Below are 27,719 nucleotides of genomic sequence, written 5' to 3' on the forward strand. Positions count from 1 at the left end.
TCAACCTTGAGCCTGGTGAGATTCAACCTGCCAATCTGCTGGCAGCTGGGGATCAATAGAAGTAGCCTGCAGTACTGCACTCTAACTACTGTGCCACTGCGGTTTAGCAATATATATATAACTAAAAGCCTGTAGTTTCATTACAGCATTTTAATACTGGAATGTTCACTATGTAAACACTCCATTTAAGCCCCATTTGCCTTTATCAATGTTAGCTGAAAGCATAGGCTTCTGTGTAGGCCAATGTTTATCAACCTTAGCAAGTTTAAGATGTGTGGACTTCAATTCCCAGAATTCCCCAGCTGGCATGCTCTGATGTAGTCATTAAGACCAAAAAAAAAGAGCCCATTTATACCAATCTGTTTTTATAATTGGAAACAGAACAAGAAACTCCCCCATTTTGTTTATTTAATTAGTCTGCTACAAAATTCTGCATTTCCATATTGCCTGTATGCCACTGAATGATTAATACAGATATTGAAGTTTAATCACTTGAATGTTTTCCATTATGTAAACCTCAGCACTTTGGTCATTGAAGGCTTCTCCTCCAGGGTTTTGACAGTGTGGCTTTTTATAGTCTTATGTTCTACACCATTGCAAATTCTGTTAATCCTCGTTACAGATTTTTCTCTCTGGATAGCATTTGACCAAAAAGATCTTTTGTTCTATGTCATAATCCATTTTGATTTATAAACTTGGCTGTTTATTCTACGGCTCACCCTTGAGCCACCAAAAGAGCACATACCTATGAGGGCCCAAGCTTATATCAAAATATGACCTCATTTGTCTCCCACAGGAAAATATGCAAGTCATGCAGATGCAGCCAGGAGGATCACAGCCTGAGCTCTGATGCAGAAGATGATCGGAAAATTGGCCGCCTGCTTGCTGATTCAAAATATTCTTCCCTCACTGCTCGGGTAAAAGGAGGCGATGGAATCCGCATCTATAAAAGGAACCGCATGATTATCACTAATCCTATAGTATCTCGGAAAGATCCAACTTTTGACACCGTTACATATGAATGGGCTCCACCTGGATTGACTCAGAAACTGGTAAGGAAATGTGCCCAAGGGCTGGGAAGGGAATGTGATGCCTTTCAGATGGAGTAAGCAGAGTTAGCAGAGAACAAGGTTGCATGTCCATTAGCCAGTGCATACATTTCAAACAGATAGTACCAGAAGGCAGATAGGGAGTCACTGGCCTCAGGAAGCCTGTCCCTTCATTGCCATCAAAGGTCTCCCTGCATTTTTCTATTTCTCCACCATATTTGGGAAGGCCACAAAAAAGAAAAGCTAACATTGGCTCTGCCTTTCCCAACAAGCTAAATCAGTATGGTTGGTAAAGTTTCATTCACATGACATCCTTAATAGTGGTGGGTTTCAAAACATTTTTACTACCGGTTCTGTGGGTGTGGCTTGGTGGGCATGGCATGGCTTGGTGGGTGTGGCAGGGGAAGGATACTGTAAAATCTCCATTCCCACCCCACTCCAGCGGAAGGATACTGTAAAATCTCCATTCCCACCCTAATCCAGGGGAAGGTTACTGCAAAATCCCCATTTCCTCCCGATCAGCTGGGACTTGGGAGGCAGAGAATAGATGGGGGCGGGGCCAATCAAAATTTTTACTACCAGTTCTCCGAACTACCCAAAATTTCCACTACCAGTTCTTCAGAACTGGTCAGAACCTGCTGAAACCCACCTCTGATCCTTAACCAGCTAAACCAAAAGTTAATTGAATGCCTAGCAGCTGCATTTGTGCTATATGCTAAACCTTAGTTCTTTTTGTTCTTTTTCCTTGGTTCCTTTTCCTTGGAATGTTAAGTGAATCCAGCTTGATTCATTAAGATCCAGTATGTTATACAAGCCTAGGAATTGGGTTAATTCAATAACCAAGCTAAAGTTGTTATGCAAACATAGCCATTTTGGAAGAAATGTGATATTTAGTATCACATAATTAGAACTTTTCAAAGACCCAAATATGTTTGCATTGAAATTAAATAGCTTTTCCAAAGGAATGCATTATTTAATATCACTAAGACCAAATAAAGCCAAATATATTTGAGTGTGGTAAATATCTCTATTCTTTGGGAAAGCTTCTTTAGACAATATAAACTTACAGTAAAATAAACTTGTTATTGAAGAATAATGCTAAAAATAAAAAAGTAAAAATAGTTGACAACATAGTTTTGCAAAGAAAAATGATTAATCCAGATTGTTCACCTGTTTGAAAACACCGATTAATCTGTATTCTCTGTATAGTAACAGAGAATATATTTATATGAAAACTGGAGTCCATAGTCCTTTGCTTCACTCTGTTTATCTTCTTCACTCATCCAAACACAAACACCAAAAGGTACAAAACTCTTTTTCCTCCACTTTCACACAAATAAGTTTAACCATAGATTTTAAGATCTGAACCTTGTGTTGATGCAAATTAAGTCTGAACTTGATCTTACGTCTTTCTAAAATCTTCTTAAGGAACTAAAGGCTACTTAAGGAACTAAAAGAGGGATTATATTACATATCATATTGTGCTGACTAGATTAGGTAAAGGTAAAGGTTCCCCTCACACATACATGCTAGTCGTTGCCGACTCTAGGGGGCGGTGCTCATCTCCATTTCAAAGCCGAAGAGCCAGCGCTGTCGGAAGACATCTCCGTGGTCATGTGGCCAGCATGACTCAACGCCAAAGGCGCACGGAATGCTGTTACCTTCCCATCAAAGGTGGTCCCTATTTTTTCTACTTGCATTTTTACGTGCTTTCGAAACTGCTAGGTTGGCAGAAGCTGGGACAAGTAACGGGAGCTCACCCCATTACACGGCAGCACTAGGGATTTGAACCGCTGAGCTGCCAACCTTTCGATCGACAAGCTCAACGTCCTAGCCCCTGTGTCCCTGACTAGATTAAATAACTCTAAAATGGCAATACTTGGCTCCTATTATTACAACACCCATTGTGCTCACAGTAAGCAGCAATAGACTGGAACAAACCTACTGCAGTGATATCAAGTAACCAGTGCCTTGTAATTTGTAGAACAAAGAAAATGCTTAGTGTTGTGTTTATAGTCTGTAAATTAGACAGATCAGTGCAAGCCTGATCACCTTTATGCTCTCTTCGATGGAGAATTAAACCCACAAAATGGAAATTATGCTAAGGCTGATAACTTTTTCCCCAATTATTATTATTAGGGTGGAATACCAACCATTTCAGCTATAGAGCTATGTTTACTAGATCTCAAAACCTCTTTCCATAGTTCTCTAAAAAGTTGTACAGCATCTTTATATAACAGCATCTTTATATCTTTAAATTGACCATCATAAGAAACTCATGGATAATTCTTATTTCCTGCAAGGGGAAGCTAATACACCCCATTGAATACCATTTCAAAGCAGGTCTATTGGACCATTCAGGACTCCTAATCCTAGATACCCAACTTGATGATGATGTTGATTTTAAACCAATAAACTGAGTTTATTATCTTGGCAGCATGTAACAATAGAGCAACTACTGACTATATTTGCTTAGAAATCATGAATGTGTGAACCAATGGTATATATGCATCCTGAACTTAAATGAGAATTATATCAAAGAAGTTGCTTTAAACAATAAAATAAACTGAAATCTAAAATTCAAATCTAACAAACTACATGAGTTGGCCAATTTTAAATATATTTTGGATTTCAAAATTCCCTATCTTAAAGGATAAGGAGAAATGGGATCTTAGCTTCCTTGGGTTCTTAAGACAACTGTGATTTTTATGATTTTAGGAACTGTGATTTAGAACTAAAGTTTGATATTTCGTTTAATCACCTATTTGGAGAGACTTCTACCTCTTGTAAATGAACAAATTAGCCTACTGCAAACCTCTATTCACTTATATACTCCTCCAAAGTCTTCTCATTCCTTGATATACACGTTCAAATGGGAGAGGCAAAAAAATTGGCCCATGAGCTGACAGAATCCTTCTTTCCCATTGGGATGAATGAGAGCAAAATGTGCCTTATAAAAAAGATAAAGAAACCTCCAATTTCCCATTAAGAACAGCAGGTCATAAGGCATGATTGCTCATTTATCATAGTTTTTTGTGTCTGTTAGATTGTTCTATCATTTAGTAAAAGCATTACCTTCCTTTTTGACTTTCTTCATTAATCATTAAAATGACTTTAAGAAAAACTGTTCCAGCTGATTATTAAATTTATCATTTTATGTTGAAGTCACACAATGGTAAAAATCATGTGTCTTCTGTTTCATTGCTTTTAAAATTTGGAAGTTAATCTAGGGTGGAGTTTTATACAATAAACTTCTTTAGACCTAAGTTTTTAATCATGTAATTTGTTCATACATCAATTTGAGGTCAGGGGACACAATACTTATCCATGACCAGTTTTCTTATGTGGGTAATGTCAAGGGGCTGTAGTATCAATGTACAGAGATGGTGATCACTGAACAACACCTTATATAAGAAAGATTATTCTAGAGTTTCTTTGGATGACCTTATACAATTACAGTTCATCTCAACTCAGCATGTTCATTGTCACTTCAAAGGAATGAAACTGGGATTCTTGAGATACCTGTCAGCCTCTGGTAGCATGTCCTCATCCCGAGTATTTCCACTATACTTGTGTGGGAACAGATGGGATTGCATTGTGAAATTAATCCAAGATTTAAGTGATATAATTCAGGGGCTCTGTGCTACATGAAGTAATTGAAATATAGGGATATTAAGTCATTCAACAATAGAACGTTCATAATTGTCCTACTACCTAGTTAATACTATTGATCTTATTCACACCACAGGTCATGAATATGTACAATGTCTATGTACAATGTCGACACAAAGCAACAGAAAACAGTTCTTTGTGCCTGGGAGTAATATTCTTAAATACCCGTATACTTATACTTTGTGGGCATCCAATTTAAATAGAGTAGTGGTGATACAGTCGGAGATAACCAGGAAATTTAGTATAAGACTTCAGCCTTTGTTATCTACTTGAAATATTGACTGGCGTAAATCTGATGTGCATCTTCAGATCTGATTATATCTGTTTCCTAAAAAGTACAAGAGCTTGTATGTGATTCAGAATAAAATTAAAAAGCAAAAAAGTTGATGTCCAGCACAAAAGCTAATCTGATTACATTAATGATACATATCATTTAGCAACACGGCTTCCTTTTGGATTTAAAACAGAATTTAGAATTCATTGGCAACTGATCTATATGTACTATTGGAACCATCACTTTTCAAAATGCTACATTGGCCGCTACAGAGTACTAAAGCAGCAATATTCAGTTACTGCTTCATTCCCTTCCTTCTTTCTGGTAGCAAACAAATGTTTTGAGGGTTTTTTTCCAAATTCTATACATTGCTGCCTTTATATTTCTCGGTGTTCTCCTATCCATTTACTAACAAGACCTGAACTCCTTAGTTTTCAATCTTCACTACCAAGCCTAAATTCAGCCTCCCAGATTTCTGTCCACTTGGAACAGAGTATTCCCAGTAGCTATTGAAATGGCTTTTTAAAGACCTCCATAAAGTTTCTGTATCCGTAGAATGCATTTCCCTGCATCAGCATCATTTTGTGAGAATTTTAATTGTCTCATATTTATTACAAATGTTCTCATGTCTTTCTGCCCTTATAATAGTAGGTAAATTGTTGAATAGAGTGATTTGGGAGGGGGATTGGTTTTTATGTTGAGAATCTCATGTGAGTGAACTCCAACCATCAAGTAACACCGCAGTTGCATTCATTGATGAATTTTTTTTAATTCTCAAGACTTCATTGAATTACATTACCTATAGGTAATATTCCATAAGAAAGTAGCATACAGTTGTCTTGGTTCTTAACAGAGCAAGATATAACATTTTTATTTCACGGCAATGAAAAATGGAGGTGGGAGAAAGATACTCTTTTTCCAGTATCCTCAACCTGGTGTCTTTCAGTTCTTTTGGACTTTAATTCATGGCTTGGGACTTTGGGAATTAACATCTGACTCGTTTGAAGAGCATCAGACTGGGGAAGCTCTTTGTCTTTCATACCATCAAACAGGAGCTTAATAGGACAAGTATTCTTTTTCCATGTCATAAGTCAATTTACTGGAACTCCCTTTTTAATGACTAAGAGAGAAGCTGCCTTCTGCTGAATGTTCTCCAGATGTGTTGGACCATGACTCTTATATGTTCTGTCTCATAAATATTCTGGCTAAGAAATATGGGCATATAGTCCAACATCTGGAAGGCACCAGGATGGGAAAGACTGCCCTAGGTAATAGTTAATATATGTCTAAGGAAGGCAATATTGACAATGTAAACATAAAATAAACAGGCATAAATTAGGAAACAAAGGTGGTATTTATAAAATTACTGTCTAAATCAGGAGTCTCCAACCTGTGGGCTATGGCCCATTACCAGGCCGTGGCCTAATTGCCACTGGGCTATGTGAGTGGCTGGCTGGTGCATGCACATCTGCGCTGCCCCACTTATGCGAGAATTGCAAGCGGTCACTTGCAGTCCCATTTACGCAAGCCTCGGGCCTTGCGGACCATTCAAGTATCGCTGTGAGCATTGCGGGCAGTCACTGCCCCATTCGTGAAATCCTTGTTTCAGGTGCTTGCGATTGCAGTCACCCAAGCCTTGTGGGCAACTGCGACATCACTCATGCGAGTGTCATTGTGGGCGGTCATGGTATGACCCTTGTTGCAGGCGCTTGTGGCACCACTCAGGCACATGAACCTGCCTCTTCCACAAAAACATGCCCTCTTTGCACCCTTCCCCCGCTCTGGGCCGCCAAACCGGAAAGGTTGAGGAACAGGGACATTAAAACAAACAAACCAAAAAGTGACCAAAATAGTTTACTTTTCAGGTATCATTTTTGCCTTTTTGTCATTCTTGCCTACAATCTTTTACTGAAAGGTATTGTGCAATGGGTGTCCCTTGATTTGAATTAGTATTGCACAGAAATTTGCTTTTGCCATAGAATGATTTTATGACTTGTAAAGTAGATCTTGGTTTGAGTATCTAACAAAGCAGTGCAACATGAGTATATTCAGAAGTAAGTCCTATATTTTATGGCGCACAAAGCCAACTAAATCTGTGTAGAAATTCAGCCTAGAGCACATGGATTTAAAGGTAATAAATCAGTGTTAGAATACATTTGCAAATATATTTGCAAGTATAATACTTGCAAATAAAAATCTGAACAAGATCTGTAATATATTGTACAGCCAAAGTGAAAGCGACAAGAGTAGATAAACTATAAGGTTTCTGTATGAACCGTGTTACAAGTCAAGTAATTGATATTCCAAGAGTAGCTGAAGAAAAATATGTTCAATAAAATAGAGAACTGTTTGTTCATGCATGAGGAAGCCAATATTTAAGAAGAAAAATATGTTTTATGTTCTATATTTTCAGTAAGATTCAAGTGCGGTGCAACTTAGTATAAAAATCAACAGACATCACATCCATCTTCCAAGTTGTAGCTACTGTACTTGGATCAAATAATTGGTCTTAGGAGTTATAATACTATGTTGTTTTTGTCATATAGCCCAGGGTTTTTCAAATTGTTTCATGGAATTCTGAGTACTGCAAGAACTTGATGGAATTCTATGAGAAACTGAGGACAAACATTTAAAAAGTTTGCTCAAACCTTTCCAATTTTCAATTGCTAAAACTTTGTCTCTTGATGAAACGATTCAGGAATTTTTCTCTTTTCACTAAAAGATTCCATAGCTTGAAAAAAAAGTGTGAAAAATTCTGGTTTAGATTATTTAACAGTTGGTTATATAGAAATCTTACGTAAAGAAAACTTCCTAAACAGCATTTTAGTGAAACATGCTTTATAAGACTGAAGTATTCCAACTAAAATGTCTTTATCACATTTTCCAATTGTCAGAAAACAGACATTCACTATCCAAATAATGGATTATAGAATATTTAATTTGACTAAATATTGAAAAAAAAAAGACTAAATATTTTGCTTGGTATGTTGATTCCTTCCTCTAGTAAAGGAAACAGATAAAATATTTATTATCCCAGTGAGTGTTTATTCCTCATTGCTAAAAGCACCAAACGGTATAATGAACCTGCTAAGAATGATTTGTATGTCAGTGTTAGATATTGATGGGAAGATGGATCTTCAGTAGAAATGGTGTGTCGGTATTCATGTGTGCTTGTTTGCATGCTGGTGAAAGACCCATTATTTCACACAACTAAAATGGCTAGATTATAATTTGTTGTAGTGAGTTTCATTCAGGAATGGTATGTTTGGTGTGCCAACATCTGTTTAAAACTTTCCTACCGATGCAATTAATAGCTAAAACAATGTGATCAGTTATTTGTGGTCTTCCTAGTTTAGGGAAACTTTATCCAGATTGGGGGAGACCTTATCCAGATTGACTTAACTACTTTCAGAACTTCTAATTATTGCAGAATATTCTGGGAGATTGTCCCACTTGCATCAGCACAGTTCATATGAAGCTATCAACCCCTGTGAACTTTACCACATCTCCCAAAACAGTAGGGCAGGGGTGAAAATATCCAGATGTTGCTAAACTACAGCACCCAACATCTTCATGAGCTATGTTAACCATGCTAGCTAACAGGCAGTCAGCTTTCTGCCTTGCTGTAGTGCACAATGTAAAGCCACAGAGCTAATAAGGGTCAAATAGTCATTAAAAATAACTTTTCATTACTATAGTCTTCTGATTAAACAAGAACTGAAAAGTTTTGCCTGTAGTCACAATCACATTAAGCTCTAGTATGTAACTGGACAGATGTACGGAGCCTGCTGAGTCCGAATCATGGTTTATAAAGTACCATGGCTGATCTTGCAAACCTTGCTAAGCTGAAAACACTCAAGTCATCATGGTTTATATTTTCTGTGAACCCAGTCTAAATATGTATGCACTTCCTCAGAAATTTCAAAATTTTTAAACTAAATCAACCATAGTGGTATTTTTTTTAATATACTAGAGCCTTCATTTATAGGGGAATTATAGTGGAGTCAGGCATATCCTTTTCATAATAAACTTCAAAAGCTGTGTTTCATACAATTCTAGGCAGAACCAAGAAAAATTGTTAGTTGAATTTGCTAGAAGGACCACTCGGTGTTTATGCATAGGTAGTACTGAGTTGCATGGGAACATTTTTTAAACGTTGTATCAAAAGTGCTAAAAATTGTGGGGTTTGTATTACAATATTATTATTATATTATTATATTATTATATTGTTTAAAACCTGAATAACATGCCTCATCTAAGAGATACCAATGTGTATCATGCAGGCAGTGAATGGCATGCTGGTACTGTTTTGGATATAACCCCTGCTGTATATCAGAAAAAGTGTTTCTTCTAAGCTTGTGATAGATGCTGTGCCAAACAGGGACATGTCCATCAATTTTATTGTCAGTTTCAAGGTCAGACACCAGGGAGTGGGGGTGGAGTGGGGGGAAATCTTTGTAATTTTATTTATTTATTTATTTTTGTCACAACATCATACAAAAAGATTATATAGTATATACACATATAAACATATATAGGAAGAAGAAAAGAAAAACAATAGGACAGGAACGGTAGGCACGTTTGTGCGCTTATGCACGCCCCTTATGGTCCTCTTAGGAATGGGGTGAGGTCAATAGTAGAAAGTTTTTGGTTAAAGCTATTAGGATTATGGGAAGAGACCACAGAGTCAGGTAAAGTATTCCAAGCACTGATGATTCTGTTGCAGAAGTCATATTTTCTGCAATCTAGATTAAAGCGGTTTACATTAAGTTTAAATCTATTGGTTGCCCTTGTATTATTGCAATTAAAGCTGAAGTAGTCTTTGACAGGAAGGACATTACAATAGATGATTCTGTGAGTTAAACTTAGGTCTTGTCGGCGACGGAGTTCCAAGTTTTCTAAGCCTAGGATTTCAAGTCTGGTGGGATAAGGTATTTTGTTGTTTTCAGAGGAATGGAGAACTCTTCTTGTAAAATATTTCTGGACACGTTCAATTGTATTGATGTCAGAGATGTGGTGAGGGTTCCAAACAGGTGAGCTGTATTCTAGAATTGGTCTAGCAAATGTTTTATATGCTCTGGTTAGTAGTGTGGTGTTTTGGAAAAGAAGCTACATAAAATTAGGTTTACAACTCTTAGAGCTTTTTTGCTATGTAGTTGCAGTGGGCTTTGGCACTTAGATCATTTGACATGAAAACTCCAAGGTCTTTAACGGGATGGGGTCGTCTGTAAGGTAATGTCCATCTAGTATGTACTTAGTTTTAGAGTTCTTTTTCCTATATGTAAGACTGAGCATTTGCTGGTTGAAATTTGAGCTGCCAATTTTAGACCAAGCGGTTAGATGGTCAAGATCGTTTTGAATGATAGAAGTGTTGTCTGTGGTGTTAAATAGTTTGACATCGTCAGCAAAGAGAACACAATTACTTGAGATATGGTCACAAAGATCATTAATGTATAGAATAAAGAGTGTTGGTCCAAGGACGCTGCCTTGAGGAACGCCACTCTTGACAGGAACAGGATTTGATAAAGCATTGCCAATTTTGACCACTTGTTGTCTGTTAGACAGAAAAGCAGATATCCATTTGTGGAGGGGTCCTGAGATGCCATAGGATGTTAGTTTTAGGAGAAGTTTATCGTGTACTACTGAGTCGAAAGCTTTGCAGAAGTCTATGTAGATTGCATCTATTGATTTGCCTTGATCTAGATTTGAAGTCCATATGTTTTTGCAGTGGAGAAGTTGTAAGTTACATGATAACTTTTTCCTGAAACCAAATTGTTTGTTGGAGAGTAGGTTGTTTATTATTTATTTATTTATTTATTTATTATTTAAATTTTTATACCGCCCTTCTCCCGAAGGACTCAGAGCGGTTTACAGCCAGATAAAATAAACAGTACTATTACAAAATAAATACTATTAAAATACCACTAAAAAACTTATTCAATTTGGCCGCAATTAAAATTTAGCAAATAATAAAACCCATTAAAAACCCATTAAAAACCCATTTAAAACCCCTTAAAAACCCACGAATTTAAAAACTAATCCAGTCCTGCGCAGATGAATAAATGTGTTTTAAGCTCGCGACGGAAGGTTCGGAGGTCCGGAAGTTGACGAAGTCCTGGGGGGAGTTCGTTCCAGAGGGTGGGAGCCCCCACAGAAGGCCCTTCCCCTGGGTGTCGCCAGACGACACTGTCTCGCTGACGGCACCCTGAGGAGTCCCTCTCTGTGAGAGCGCACGGGTCGGTGAGAGGTATCCGGTAGCAGTAGGCGGTCCCGTAAGTAACCCGGCCCTATGCCATGGAGCGCTTTGAAGATGTTCACCAAAACCTTGAAGCGCACCCGGAAGGCCACAGGCAGCCAGTGCAGTCTGCGCAGGATAGGTGTCACACGGGAGCCACGAGGGGCTCCCTCTATCACCCGCGCAGCTGCATTCTGGACTAACTGAAGCCTCCGGATGCCCTTCAAGGGGAGCCCCATGTAGAGAGCATTGCAGTAATCCAGGCGAGACGTCACGAGGGCGTGAGTGACCGTGCACAGGGCATCCCGGTCTAGAAAGGGGCGCAACTGGCGCACCAGGCGAACCTGGTAAAAAGCTCTCCTGGAGACGGCCGTCAAGTGATCTTCAAAAGACAGCCGTTCATCCAGGAGGACGCCCAAGTTGCGCACTGCTCCATCGGGGCCAATGACTCGCCCCGACAGTCAGCCGAGACTCAGCTGACTGTACCGAGATGCCGGCATCCACAGCCACTCTGTCTTGGAGGATTGAGCCTGAGCCTGTTTCTCCCCATCCAGACCCGTCGGCTTCCAAGCACCGGGACAACACTTGATAGCTTCGTTGGGGTGGCCCGTGTGAAAAGTACAGCTGGGTGTCATCAGCGTACAGCTGGTACCTCACACGAAGCCACTGATGATCTCACCCAGCGGCTTCATATAGATGTTGAACAGAAGGCGAGAGGATCGACCCTGCGGCACCCACAAGTGAGGTGTCTCGGGCCGACCTCTGCCCCCTGTCAACACCGTCTGCGACCGATCGGAGAGATAGGAGGAGAACCACCGATAAACGGTGCCTCCCACTCCCAATCCCTCCAACCGGCGCAGCAGGATACCATGGTCGATGGTATCAAAAGCCGCTGAGAGGTCTAATAGGACCAGGGCAGAGGAGCATCCTCTATCCCTGGCCCTCAGAGATCATCCACCAGCGACCAAAGCCGTCTCAGTGCTGTAACCGGGCGGAAGCCGGACTGGAGCAGGTCTAGATAGACAGTTTCATCCAGGTGCAAGGGAAACTGATATGCCACCATACTCTCTACAACCTTCGCCACGAAGGAAGGTTGGAGACGGACGATAATTACCTAAAACAGCGGGTCAGGAAGGCTTCTTGAGGAGGGGTCTCACCACCGCCTCTTTCAAGGCGGTCGGAAAGACTCCCTCCACCAAGGAAGCGCTCGTAATAGCCTGGAGCCAGCCTCGTGTCACCTCCTGAGTGGCCAGTACCAGCCAGGAGGGGCACGGGTCCAGTAAACATGTGGTGGCATTCAACCTCCCCAGCAACCTGTCCATGTCCTCGGGAGCGACAGGGTCAAACTCATCCCATAAAATGTCCCCAAGACCACCCTCAGCCGTCTCACCCGTCACTGCAATCTTGGTCTAGGCCCTCCCGAAGCTGAACGATTTTATCGTATAGATAACCGTTAAACTCCTCAGCACGTCCCTGCAACGGGTCATCCCGCTCCCCCTGATGTAAGAGGGAGCGAGTCACCCGAAACAGGGCGGCTGGGCGGTTATCTGCCGATGCAATGAGGGAGGAGGCGTAGCTACGCCTCGCTTCCCTCATTGCCACTAGGTAAGCCCTAGTATAGGACTTCACTAGTGTCCGATCAGCCTCCGAACGGCTAGACCTCCAAGAACTCTCTAGGCGTCTTCTCCGGCGCTTCATCCTCTCAACTCCTCGGAGAACCAAGGGCGGTTGGGACCTGCGCCGGGTCAGAGGCCGCAAAGGCACGACACGGTCTAAGGCCCCCGCCGCGGCCCGTTCCCAGGCCGCAACAAGTTCCTCAGCCGAGCCGTGAGCCAGACCGTCAGGAAATGGCCCAAGCTCCGTCCGGAACCCCTCCGGGTCCATCAGGCGCCTGGGACGGAACCAACGTATCGGCTCCGTCTCCCTGCGGTGGTGAATGGCGGTCAGAAAGGCCAGGCGAAGAAGAGTGATCTGACCATGACAAAGGTTCAATGACTATTTCCTTTAAGTCCAGATCTCTCAACCACTGACCAGAGACAAAACCAGGCCCAGAGTGCCACCCCCGATGTGAGTAGGGCCATCAACTACTTGGGTCAGGCCCAAGGCCGTCATGGAAGCCATGAACTCCCGAGCTGCCGTTGATGATGAGCCGGAAGATGGCAAGTTAAAATCCCCCATGACTAAAAGTCTGGGGTCTCAACTGCCACCCAGCCAGCACCTCCAGGAGCTCGGGCAGGGCAGCTGACACGCAGCAAGGAGCCAGGTACGTGATCAGCAAACCCATCTGACACCTATGGCCCCATCTCACAAGAGGATTCACACCCGGCAATCTGAGGTACAGTGGTCTCCCTCGGCTCTAGACTCTCTCTAATCACAACCGCCACCCCCCCACCCCTACCCTGAGCCCTCGGCTGATCGAATGCACGGGAAACCCGCGGGCACATCTCAACAAGGGCACACCCCTTCCGTGCCCAGCCAGGTTTCCATGCGCCTATAAGGTCCGCGCCCCCTGAATAAGATCGTATATTAGGGGCCTTATTGACTACGGACCGTGCGTTGCATAACATCAGCCAAGGCCCAGGCTCTGAGGGTCTTGACCATCCGGGAACGGGAAAAGGATCGAGGATCGGGCGCGATCGCCTGCAAACATCGAGCGCCCCCGAGACGATATGATCCCCCCCTTCCGCCATATCTGCCCCTCCCACTTACCGTGCAAATCAGACCACCCTCACCAGCAGGAACGCAATCTTCCCCCCTAACCTCCGAACCCGTTAAAAAACCGTCACGAGCACGCGCAAGGACTGGCTCCCCACCCGACGGGCTACCCCCAACGCCCGCCCTAACCCTCCCTCCCCTTAAAAAAACCCTATCTAAAAACCCCCAAAGGCTCTTTTTTTTCGCATGCCACCTCTGTGGGTCCCAAGACCCGTCATTGAGGCCGGCCCTTGATAGTGCGGCGGGCCATTCCTGCGAGGCGGGGGCACCTCGCAGGCGCAAGAGTTGTTAGTTTCTAAGTGTGAGGTAATGGATTGATTGATGATAGATTCCATGACTTTGCAGGTGACGCAGCAAAGGGAGATCGGTCTGTAGTTTTCGACTAAGCTGGGGTCTCCTTTTTTGAAGATGGGGATGACTGTGGCTAGTGACCAAAGTTTGGGAAGAGAACTTCCCAAATCTGGCTTTCTTTCATCTCCATGCTGAGTGTGGCCCTGAAAGTGCTCCCTCTGCTCCTACTCTAAACAAGTGTTTCTTATCAAAGGCCTCCAGCCATGCTTTAAGGTATTGTGTGTGGCCCCTTCCATTCAGTGTTGACTCCCGATAACTGCCTGGACCAGTTTCTGAAATTTTCTTAGCAATATTGTTTGGAATTGGCTTCCCATTGCTTTCATCCTCTAGGGCCGAGAGATAGTAATTGTCTGAAAGTCACCAAGTTCCTTTTATACCTGCGGACTAGAACTCACAGTTTTCTTGTCCCAAAGGTGCTTTTTCAAGAGGCAAGTGGACTTTCTGGTATTTCTTTGAAGATGTCTCGCTTCTGATACAAGAAGCTTCTTCATCTCTGACTAGATGGTGGGGAATGGAAGAATTTATATTCCTTGCAGACAGCTAGTATGCATATAAATCCTTCCTTTCTCCACCATCCAGAGCTGAAGAAGTTTCTTGGATGAGAAGTGAAACGTCTTCAAAGAAAAACCAGAAAGTCCAAGTTGCCTCTTGAAAAAACACCTATGGGACAACCATGACCATGGATGACTGAGAATCTCCATAGACCCTCACAGTCTCCTTGTTTCCAGCCTGGTTCCTTAACCTCTTTCTAAAAGCAAGACCTGGCCATATGTGACCCTTTGGGTCTCCTTGTTTGTTCTGACCTAGGCTCCCTTAAAAAGTAGGAAGCAGGAATTGGTCCTGGCAAGACCTCTTTTATTTACAAGACTGTGAATTACTTTCTTTCACAGTCAACAAGGTTTCTCCAAACAGTTTTCAAAGGAATATTTCTCAACACACCTTATCTCGCTTGGCAAGCTGCCATGTAGCTTGTTTCCTAACGCAGAGTAAGGCAAAACTTGGCACAGAGTCTCTAGAGTCACAAACAGAACTTTTCACTCTTGAAACTACTGAACGAACGGTTTCCTGCAAAAGCGCCCTCCCCATTCATGCCTCTTTTGTTTCCTATGGGAGGGGCCAATCATTTCCAAGGTGAGGCTTTACTTCCAAGTGGACCCTGCTTTCTGAGTTGTTCTTGTCTTCTGGCAGCTCTGCACATGCACACAGTGGGAACAAGCTCCAGCTGTTCCTCTGCCTCGCTGCTGTCATCTGCCTCCGACTCAGAGCCCTCATCTGAGCTTTCCCCAGCCCCCAGGACTGGCCCATGTTCCTCCCCAACCTCCTCACTGTCTGACTCTGCTGCCAGCTCTGCTGGCCGATGGCGGGCCACAACAGTATTTGACTGACCTGAGACAAGGCATTTTTCTGCACTTACGCAGTGTTCACCCATCTCCTGAAACAGCTTGAGGAGTTGAGGTCACAGAGGTTGAGGACATCAAATCAGGTTACATTGCTTCAGCCTTCCACAACAGTTCCAGTTTTTCATGTGGCCCCCTAAGAAAATTAATTGCCCACTCCTGCTCTAAGCTGGGTAGATTCTACTTTTCTACCTTGAAATCCATCACGCTTTCCTATTAACTCTTTACCAGGCATAGTGAACAAAAATTGCTTCCTTATCCATATTGAACCCTTCCTCACTTATTTTTGTTGGTGCAGCTATATACTTTGCCTATTGTACTGATATTTGGGAAGCAGATCTCTGGTTTAAAGGCTTGAACTCCACATATAGTGAAACCTCAGGCAAGTATATATTAAAAAACTTTCTACAGTTCAATGACAATTTGCTGACCAAGATGGAAATAAATTGAATTAATACAGCTGGAAGGCTTTCTTCTAAAAACACTGGTTGGCCAATTGGCTGCCTCTGAAGAATTTTCACTTCAAAAGCAGAAATGTCCCTGTTTTTTCAATCCTGATCCATCAGCTGTGCCAACAACAGCTTCTCCTTAAATGTTAATTTAGAATCAATCACCCTGTTATCTCTGTGAATTAATCTGCAGTGTCATTCAGTTGTTGCTACTGAATGCCAGGTCACACTGTATATAATAAGGTTTCTCTTATGTGTAATTTCATCACGGATGAGGGCTGACTTGGCATGTATTATTGGGTTCAGAAGGGGATGCTCTCCTCTTATAAATGTAAACCCAGAAATGCTGGGTTTCAGGTGTGGCATCAATCAGGATTCCAGATTAACAGTAGGGTTACCATCTGGGAATCTCTAATGATTCTCTAATGATTCTCAAGAGACGCAGTTTATTAAGCTGGACTCTAGTAATCAGTTGAGATTGTACCTAGTAGCTTCCCTGCTGCATATAGTGACTTCTCTGACTGAACTCCTTGATTCAACTCCTGGGTTGCCCATAGAGTTTCTCAGGCTTATGGTTCTAGCAGACTTCAATCTGACTTCTGTCAATCTCATGCTACTCAGGAGTTCATGACCACACTGGACCTGTCATAGGTCATCTAGGGCCTGACTCATGACAATGGTCACACACCCGATCTGGTTCTCTTGTTCAAGCAATGGTAAAATAATCTAGAATCGGGGCAGCTCTCTGTGCTTTGCTGACACGGTCAGACTACTCTCTGGTAACCATGAGATTGTCTTGCACTGTACCTCACTACAAAGAGGCGGGACCTTTTCAGTTGCTCCACCCTCAGCAACTGATGGACACAGTTGGGTTCCAACTTCCAAGGGGAGTGGAGATTGTTCCTGAGGGTCTGCTACATGGTACAGCCAAGGTGATACCCACTCTGGAATGGGAGAGTGGCTGGTGCTTTGGATTAGTTCATGCCAATGCAGCTTTTTCTTTCCATGGATCCCGTAATTCCCAGAAAATGAGGGAAATGAAAAGAGTTATAAGACACTTAGAAGATTGCTGGAGGTCAACAAGGAGTGAACTTGACTAAATAAGATTAGAGCTGCTATTTAGGTCTACTTTGTGGCAGTAAGGGTGGCAAAATGTCAATATCTCTTCACCATTATTTCAGTTGGATAGAGAATTCTGAGATTCATCTATAGGTTCACACAAGAAAATGCAGGGCACCTGTTGCATAAAATAGCTTGGATTCACTCTCAGTTGGACATCAGCCTTGATTCAGATCCTATAGACATTCATGGAGCATTGTTTGTTCACTGGGAGGACTGTTGGGCCTGATAAAGTGGATCTGTCTTCATGACTGTCTGCTTAGCCATCCGTTTATGTTGTTTAGATCCATGTCCCTCCTGGTTGATAAAGACCTCCCAGGAGATGACATTCAATTGAATTCTGGCAGTGTTAAGTTCTTTTGAGGAGAGGGAATTGTTCCTCTGCCTCTCAAGGAAGCAGTGGTTCACATACCTCTCCAGAAGCCCTCACTGGCTCCAGCTGTACTCGATAACTTTGATATCTAACCTTCCTTTTTGAGGGAAGGTTGTTGAGAAGGTGGTCATGCAACAGCTTCAAAGGATCCTGGATGAAGCAGATTATTTGGATCCCTTTCAGTCAGTTTTCAGATTTACACGCATACCCCGCACATACACGAGATTAGATTAATCTAAATGTTGCTGGCCCTCAGGAAGTCTATTAAGATTTGGAGATCCAGTGATGGTGTCAAGCCTGATGGTTGGTTGCACTGTTAGCAATTTTATTTTATTTATTTATTTTATTTATTTGTCAAATACGTATAAGATAACAGAATAGAATAGAATAGAATAGAATAGAATAGAATAGAATAGAATAGAATAGAATAGAATAGAATAGAATAGAATAGAATAGAATTTATTGGCCAAGTGTGATTGGACACACAAGGAATTTGTTTTGGTGCATATGCTCTCAGGGTACATAAAAGAAAAGAAAAAGAAAAAGAAAAAAAATACCTTCATCAAAGGTACAACATTTACAAAATAAATAATGGTCATAGGTTGCAATTTAACCCTTAGTGATAGCAACAAAAAGTTACAGTCATACAGTCATAAGTGGAAAGAGATTGGTGATGAAAACGATGAGAAGATTAATAGTAGTGTAAATTTAGTAAATAGTTTTACATTGTTGAGGGAATTATTTGTTTAGCAGAGTGATGGCCTTCGGTATGATTATGAATACAGGATAAGGATATGAATAAATGGGGACATAGGACAGGGATGGTAGGCACGTTTGTGCACTTATGTATGCCCCTTACAGACATCTTCAGAATGGGGTGAGGTCAACAGTAGACAGTCTAAGGTTAAAGTTTTGGGGCTTTTGGGATGAAATCACAGAGTTAGGTAGTGCATTCCAGGCATTGACCACTCTGTTACTGAACATATTTTCTGCAGTCATGTTTGGAGTGGTTTACCTTAAGTTTGTATCTATTGTGTGCTCGTGTATTGTTGCGGTTGAAGCTGAAGTAGTCATTGACAGGTAGGACATTGTAGCAGATAATTTTGTGTACTACGCTTAGGTCAGACTGAAGCCGTCGTTTTTTATTTATTGTTTTAATTAACTGTTTTAATTGGTTTAAATGGTATTTATCTTGCTTTATTCCTAATTGTTGTTTTAATTATGTAAGCCACCCAAAGTCACTTAGGTAAGATGGGTGGCGATATAAATAACCAACTAAATAAATCATGTTTACTGATAAACTGTTCTTGTTATGATAGAAAAAGAGTATCCAAATAAAATATTAATGTTATCTTTTTCTCTTGTAGCATTTGACTGAATGCTTGAATTTTTTTAAAAAAAATTGTCCTTTATTGTTGGTAACCATCCTCCACTTTCAGGTTTTTCCATTAATTTGCATTAAAAAAGGAAGTTGTGCTGGAGACTCTTTAGAAGTGCTGGGACTTCATTTCCCAGAATTATTAGGCCAAGTTGATGTATATTGGCTCTTTTGCTATCCTGCCCTTAATAGAAGGCAGAACAAGAAGCATTTTAGACACTATACAAGCCCGGTACTGTTTCTGTTTTTTCTTAAGTATTAAGTGAGAACCATTAATATCTCACCAGTATTATTTGTGCACCACAGGGAATTTATAAGGCATAGCAGCTGGTGATTAACTGTTACAGCAAGCTTGCTTTTTAATGGCTTTTAGCCAGCTAAATGTTGGCAACCACTTGAAAGTAATCTATCATAAATAGGAAGCATGTCCCCAGGCTCATAATTAATATTTGCTAGACACTAGAAATTCCAAAAAAGTAAAAGAGACTGAAATTTTTACTGATTGTTCTCCCCATTTTTATAGTGCTGGGGCATTCAAAAATGTGTTGTGTTTCTAGAATGTCATGCAAATTGAGACGGAACAAGGCAGAGCCAAACTATTTGCATTTTCAAGAACTGGCAGGAGAATGGCATGTTACCCTCAGATGGAGAATAGCAAGGGAAGTAGCCTTAAGTGATTGTGGTCCATGTTTCTATTCTGTTCCAGAAAAATATCACATATGCAGACTATATCCACATGCAGGTTTTGGTTGCTTTTGGTAAACAGCCACTAAAAAGCTTATTACCATTTTGAATATTTTAAAATGTAAATATAAAATTCATACTCATGGACGCATTCAGCTTTCTGGTAGCCAAAGCTTGGTTTCCCAGATTCAGTGGTCTCTGCATCTGAATCCAATTCAGGGGTGAAATCCAGCAGGTTCTGACAGGTTCTGGAGAACTGGTAGTGGAAATTTTGAGTAGTTCGGAGAACCGGCAAATACCACCTCTGACTGGCCTCAGAGTGAGATGGGAATGGAGATTTTGCAATATCTGTCACCTAGGAGTGGGGAGGGAATGGGGATTTTGCAGTATCCTTCCCCTGCCACACCCACCAAGCCACACCATGCTCACCAAGTCATGCCCACAGAACTGGTAGTAAAAAAAAATGGATTTCAACACTGATCCAACTCATTCCATGATTCTATCTCTGCTTTAGTTGAAAAGAGGGAAGGTCTTATTCAACATTTCCCTAACATGATCCTGTATCAAAGTACCTTGTGGTGAGGTAACAAAGGATATGCCAAGCCTTCCTTTATCTTCCCTTACCCGAATACCAAGACTCAATATTCATATCACAGTTGCAATGTCCCAGGGTCACCTTTTGTGACCTTCTGACAAGCAAAGTCAATGGAGAAGCCAGATTCACTTAACGACCGTGATGCTAACTTTACAACTTCAGTGGGGTTTTTTTCTAGCAACTGTGGCAAGAAAGGTTGTAAAATGGAGCAACATTCAATTAATAACTGTCCTACTTAGCAGTGGAAATTTAGGGCTCAATTGTGGTCCTAAGTCAAGGACTACCTGTACTGTACTGCTGTTGCATGTTTTATTATGCATATGGTAGATATTAAAATATTTACGGTGAAAGTATCAACTGCATTGTTAATACGGTTGTCTTCATTTTAAAAAAAAACCAACAGTCCTGATACTGTTTCTGTTCTGAGTAAGTATGAACAGAGTACTTATTGTTAGGGTAATGTCCTGTGGTTGGACAGCAGGGAAGAAACCCCATATATTTGGGCTTCTGAACAGAAAATGACTGCTCAAACCACAGCTTTTGCCCTCAACTTCAGAGGGTGAAGACTTGCTGTGCTTTTTCAAGGCTGTGATTGTGTGCCTCTTTATGCTGAATTTGTATTTCTCCCCATTTCTTCAGGCGACCCAGTATATGAGTTTGATTTCAAAAGAAATGCAACCCGTGGCTGGCACAGAAGGTGCTTATTACCGTCGTAGAAGGTTGATGAGACAACTTCCTCTGTACGATCAGGACCCTTCCCAATGTCGGGGCCTTTCGGAGAATGAAATCAAGCTGATGGAAGAGTTTATAAAACAATACAAAGACAATGCTCTTGGAGTCGGAGAAGTTGCACTGCTGGGTCAAGGGGGAGCCACCAAAGAGGAAGCAAAGCCATCTGATAAAAACACTCCAGCAAGTAAGGAAGCAGCTTCAACCAATGGCACATTGGGCCATCCATCCAAGGGGCAGGACTTGGTAAGTCCTCAACACAGTGTTGCAGAGTGGGGGGAAATGCATTTTTTTTAAAAAAAGTATATAATGAATGGATGTAACATGGATATTCAAATATGAAAAACACACAATACTATCAAATCTTATTTGATTGAAAGACGGTGAACGGGGAAAGATGAAAAGACTGCAAATAGCTTTAGGGAATACGGAAGGTATGTGGAGTCAGATATGCTACAAAACTGCTACCAAATTATTTTAGATACATGTAATTGCACCCAAAGTTTAAGCCTAATAATTAATTCACAAACATAATAGCCATGAACAATGAAGACAATCCTACTGCCAATACAAATGGTAAAAATCCAGCAGCAGAAGTATTAGATATGAAGTGACTGCCAGAAGAGGTGCTGAAATAAACAAAGCAAAAATATTATAGAGTTCTGCCTTGGAAAGACATCCCTTCCTGGCATGGAACCAAGTTATTTGGAAGACTGCCTCTTCCAGGGGCGGGTTTCAAAACCTGCCGCTACTCGTTTGCTTGTGGGCGTGCACATGCTGCTTCTGTACATGCGCAGAAGTGTCTGGGCGGGTGAGCGGACCCTCCTGCTGCTACCGGTTCACTCAAACCGGTAGCAACCCACCATTGGCCTCTTCCTGTTCAGGTCTGGCAGAAAAGGTATGTTGTGGGTTCTTTTCTGCCCTGAACCCACCCTGTGGAACATAACCTCCCCTCCTCCATGGTGAGATTGGCCTTATCCCTGTTAAACTTCCTGTACTCCCTCAAAACATATGGTGAGATGATGAGGAGTCTCCATTGTTTGCAATATTTAATGCTTTCTCCTAGCCTTCTAATGCTAATAATTATGTTTTTAATCATAGATGTTTTATATTGCTATTTTATGATTGTTATTGTACCCACTTAGAGTCACATTTTGGGCAGCCGTATAAATTGGATGGATGGATGGATGATAGATAGATAGATAGATAGATAAATTGATTATAGCCCTGAAGCACTTTGGTAGTGAAAACCATACAGCGATCATCTGAACGGCTTTTAGATCTTCAAAGTGTTGGTGTTAAAATTATAATTGGCAACCTGTATCGGTTAGGTACTACTTTCAAAATAGACAGTTCCAAAAACAGCAATCTGTAAGAAGATTCTTTTTTCCCTTGTCATTTAAATCAGTGCTTCAACCTCAGTAACTTTAAGATATCCCAACACAATTTAAAAGCCATGAGCAGAGACTAATAGGAAAGTCGTGATTGTAATCTGCTGCATAGGTGTTGGCATTGCTTCCCCAGAGCATAAAGAGATGTTTTGGCTTACTTGTTAGTTGGTTTGGAGAAACATATTTTTCTTAGTCTACATTATATGTTGTTATAGCAGCAGCTCAGTCTAAGAAAGGCTGCGTCACAAAACTTACTTGTGACAGAGTCTTTTATTAAAGGTGTTTGTGAATACCATCTTGGCATGGTGAAATAATTTTGACTACAAGATCATCCCTCAAGTAAATATGTGTTTGTGGTGTTTACTTTCTGGGAGATTTAAAACTTTACTTACTATTCAACAAGCATCAGTGGAAAGCCTAACTTCATTTAAAAAATAATTGTACAACTAAATCCTTCCACTGAAGGGTTTTTGCATTCTAAGAAAATAACATTAAGCATTTTGAGACTTGTCTCATGCATTCATTTAGACTTTTAAGGCTGCATGTATTTTTATTGACATTCATTTCATCTTTGTTACTATATCAAAGTATAATCTGAGTCATAATTTCCAGCACGATTCTACAAGGATACATATATTTTTGTAATTATTTAAACCTTTTGAGATTCTTAGTAGAAAACATCACAGTATTAAATTTTCCATTATTTTCTTAAACTTGTTTATACTTCTCTTTATCTATCAGAACAATGTTGGAATTTTGTGAAAGGTGCCAAAATTTTATAGCACAAGGTTCTGTTATTGCTGTACAGTCACTGTCTAAAGCTACAGACAACATAGTTCTTGTTTTTGATGAAATGGGCTGTAAATTCCAAAACATCCTTAATGAAGCCCATGCTATCTTCTGGATTTTAACCCCAGTGCAGAACACCGCATAAATTCTGCACAGTGTCTCATTTTTCTGATACATGAGGAATTTCAAGGGTAACACTTGAAGTAAGAGCTGAATTTCTAATTCATTCATTTGTTTAAAACATTTATATAGCCACCCACCTTATAACCAACTCTGGGTTGGTCCTAGTCAAAATCTATGGGTTATGTACTGTATGTAAATAACAAATAATTATTGCTGAAGGAGTGAAACAGACTTGGTTCCCAAAGAGAGGGATGGTATCCTACTAATGCTTCAATTATAAGCAACCCCATATTCTTAGCTTTCCAGATTAGCCAAGGGAACTCTTTTTCTGTCCTGCTCCAATACAGTAATGTGGAAGATAAAAGTAAAGCCTTCTTCAATTTGAGCTCAACTCTTGATGACTTTATTAGTGTAACTTTCTTGGCAACAATACAAAAGCATTTAGCTATTCTTGTTCCAAGATGTTTTTTCAACTCCCCAGTCTAGCCTACAAGTCTGGACTTGATAGTTGTTTGCCAATCTCCTCTACATTTCCAATAACTGTTAGAGCATAAGTTGAGGTAAAACCTTGCTTCTAAGCCATATATTAAAGTTGTTTATTTATTTGTACATGCGTACATACATTCCAGGCATGCATAAAAAGATTTATATTCTGTCTATCAAATGCTTTAAGGATTACTCGGGGCAGTTTTCCAGTATTTAAAATAATACCCAAATTTTGAAATGTATAAAAGACAAAAACAAAATTAAACAAAAAATACACTGGCATAGGGACTAACTAACTGAGGGACACCATGACTCAGTGGCTAAGATGTTGAGCTTGTCGATCGAAAGGTCGGCAGTTCAGCGGTTCTAATCCCTAGTTCCATGTAACGGGATGAGCTCCCGTTATTTGCCCCAGCTTCTGCCAACCTAGCAGTTTGAAAGAACGTTAAAAAAAATGCAAGTACAAAAATAGGGACCACCTTTGGTGGGAAGGTAACAGCATTCCGTGTGCCTTTGGCATTTAGCCATGCCGGCCACATGACCACGGAGATGTCTTCAGACAGTGCTGGCTCTTCGGCTTTGAAACAGAGATGAGCACCGCCCCCTAGATTTGGGAACGACTAACACATATGTGAGAAGGGAACCTTTACCTTTACCTTTACACGAACACAAAAATTCCTTATGCAAATTATAAAGCAGTCAGAAGCAGCCTATTTATATTTTTTAACAGTTGTGCTGCCTATGGAGGAAAGTCACTCATTGGCAGAAAAGCGATTAAGATGGTATAAATGTGGCCTCCTACTTCAGGGAGGTTCAGCTTTGAATGCCAACACTGAGAAGGCCATTCCAAGTGGGGATACTAAAATGCTCTTTCTCTTGTGCTAAACACATGATGAACCCAAGAGAAGGACTTCCCATCAATTCTTAGGGAGCAGGGAGACCACTCCTGAAGAGGAGACCACTCCTGAAGCTTCCTGTGCATAATCTGAATTACTTGGGCTTGTTTGTAGTTTGTTTGTTTGTTTGTTTATAAAATGTATATAGCTATCTAAATCAAAGGGACTCCAGGCAGCTTACAAGAATAAAAGCCCAATATTTATTTATTTATTTATTTATTTATTTATTTATTTATTTATTTATTTATTTATTTATTTATTTATTTATTTATTTATCATATTTATATACCGCCCTATCTCCCTAGGGACTCAGGGCGGTTCACAGGCAATTAAAAATACATATAAATACAGAATAAAATAACAGTTAAAAAACTTATTCTACATGGCCCAATTTTTTAAAAAAACCATATAAATAATAAAACCCATTAAAACCAATATAAAATTTAAAATCTACTCCAGTCCTGCACAAATAAATAGATGTGTTTTAAGCTCGCGGCGGAAGGTTCAGAGGTCCGGAAGTTAGAAATAGAAACCCCAATAAAGTCTCATCCCCCTGATAACAACAATCAAAGCAACCACTTGGCTCCATAATCACCCTGGGATCCTCAGGCCCATTGGCAAAACTATAGTATGTTTTCAGAGTTTCGAAATAGTTTAAAATGGGGTCCAATCTTAGCAGGTATGATGTTCCACAGGGAGGGAGCCATTATGGAGGTGGCCCTTCTTGGTCCTACCAGATGGACATCTTTAAGAGAAGGAACCAGTAACATACCCTGCCTTCCCACTCTGGTGGGTGAGGTAGATATAATTTGGAAAAGATGCTCCTTCAAATAACCTGGCCCAACCCATTTAAGACTTAAAGGTGACAAAAAGCTTCCATGTAGAGTGTATTGTTGGGTATGCCTGGAACCTTAAATCAGTATGCAATCAGTTGGATATTAAACTACCTTGATTCAGTTGTTTGGCAAAACATGAAAGTTTAATCAAGATTGTCTTGAATAAATAGTATATTCAGTACTAAGCAACTAACTGTTGTTGCTTTCTACTCCAGTGCATTTTTGAAGCCAGCAGCCATCCAGTAAAAAGTAACTGTAAAAATGTCAGCACTTGCTTAACCACAATGTCTTAAGTTTTCCTGGCATAACAAAGTAAATACAAATCCTAATTCCAGATCTTAAAATCATAGGTTGTACTTCTCTATGTGTCTCTTAAAAAAACAAAAACAAATCATAGTCTTCCATACTCTTTAAAATGGAAGGTTTGAAGTATTTCTTAGTTAATCAGGTAATGCCTGTTCGATAACTTACAGTACAATGTTCAGGTAGTTCCCATCTAAGATGACAAAAAGGTAATTGAAAGGGTCTCAAGCAGTTGCCTACTTTTTGGTAATTATGACCTGAAGTTATGCACTCCAAATTTAAATTACATTGTAACTATAATATTGTTGGCCTCCTTCCTTCCTTCCTTCCTTCCTTCCTTCCTTCCTTCCTTCCTTCCTTCCTTCCTTCCTTCCTTCCCTCCCTCCCTCCCTCCGTCTCTGTCTGTCTCTTTCTTTTTTCTAATCGTTCTGTTATTATACTTTCTCCTTTTCTTGTATTCAATATTAGAATTTAGTGGAAAGTATTAGCGGGACTCAAGGGATAAAGCTCAGAGGTGAGCACATGGAGTCTGGGACCATAAGCCTCTACATGACTCCATTAATCTTCTTGGAATGTGGATCTTGATTTAACACTGCAAGGAGATAAAATGCCTAAATAACTTTTATATCTCTTGTCACCATCTGCTCACTGACTGGATAAATCTTTCTATTTTATTTTAAAGTTTTTCTTTCTGAAGTAGTAATGATACAAATCATTACTAGAAGCCTTGCTGTGGATTGCAGATGTCTAACGGTGTAAAGGAAAGATGTGTATTGGCCACCCTGGTATTTTCCTGGAGAAATTTACTCTGGACTTTAATAACAAAAAGTACAACAAATTGACTTGAGACATTCCATTATGGGTCAAGTTTACCTTCTTATGAAAAAAGGATGATGTGGGCAGAAGGTTTTTCTAAGGGAAATATTTTCATTTCTCCTGAAACAAAATGAAAGTCTTGTCAATACTTTTATTTTATTTATTTATTTATTTATTTTGTCACAACAGTATATATAAGCATAAGCATGAAAGTAACTATATAATATATAAGCATATATATAAGTATAAGTATGTAATAACTATATTAATTGGATATAATGAAAGGAAACAATAGGACAGGAAAGGTATGTGCTCTTATGCACGCCTCTTACAGACCTCTTAGGAATGGGGTGAGGTCAATAGTAGACAGTTTTTGGTTAAAGCTTTGGGGATTTTGAGAAGAGACCACAGAGTCAGGTAGTGTGTTCCAAGCATTAACAACTCTGTTACAGAAGTCATATTTTCTGCAATCAAGATTGAAGCGGTTAACATTAAGTTTAAATCTATTGTTTGCTCTTGTATTGTTGTGGTTGAAGCTGAAGTAGTCTTCAACAGGAAGGACATTGCAATAGATAATTCTATCACTTAAACACAGGTCCTGTTGAAGGCAGGGGAGTTCTAAGTTTTCTAAACCCAAGATTTCAAGTCTGGTGGCATAAGGTATTTTGTTGTACTCAGAGGAGTGGAGAACTCTTCTTGTAAAATATTTCTGGACACGTTCAATTGTACTGATGTCTGAAATGTGGTATGGGTTCCAGGCAGGCGAGCTGTATTCAAGAATTGGTCTAGCAAATGTTTTATAAGCTCTGGTTAGTAGTGTAGTGTTTCTGGAGAAGAAGATACTGACTAAGGGGTTGGCATGTGGAGAGAACAGTACAGTCTTCCTATACAATTTTGATCCAAGCTTACTTTGACTTGATTTTTTTGCCTAGGAAGGAAGTATTTGTCCTTCACAATATCTGATCTAGTCTCTTCTCCTTTAGCAACCATGCTTTTTCATTTTCAGATCTAAAGTAAAAGAGTTTAATTGTATAAAAAGGTTTAAAATATGTGACCTTT

At 40.4% G+C, this 27,719-nt stretch overlaps 1 protein-coding gene across 2 annotated transcripts in view; it reads left to right on the top strand.

The window, feature by feature from the left end:
- The window catches only part of LMCD1 (LIM and cysteine rich domains 1), a 76,680-nt gene that overhangs the window by 35,849 nt on the left and 13,112 nt on the right, over positions 1–27,719 (top strand). For both annotated transcript variants that reach the window (XM_058170226.1, XM_058170227.1), the window contains 2 exons: positions 797–1,052; positions 20,931–21,266. In XM_058170226.1, coding sequence (XP_058026209.1) covers positions 797–1,052; positions 20,931–21,266 — 592 coding nt within the window. The remainder of the gene's footprint in view (positions 1–796; positions 1,053–20,930; positions 21,267–27,719) is intronic.

This window comes from Ahaetulla prasina, chromosome 2 (genome assembly GCF_028640845.1).
Source record: "Ahaetulla prasina isolate Xishuangbanna chromosome 2, ASM2864084v1, whole genome shotgun sequence".
NCBI lineage: Eukaryota > Metazoa > Chordata > Lepidosauria > Squamata > Colubridae > Ahaetulla > Ahaetulla prasina.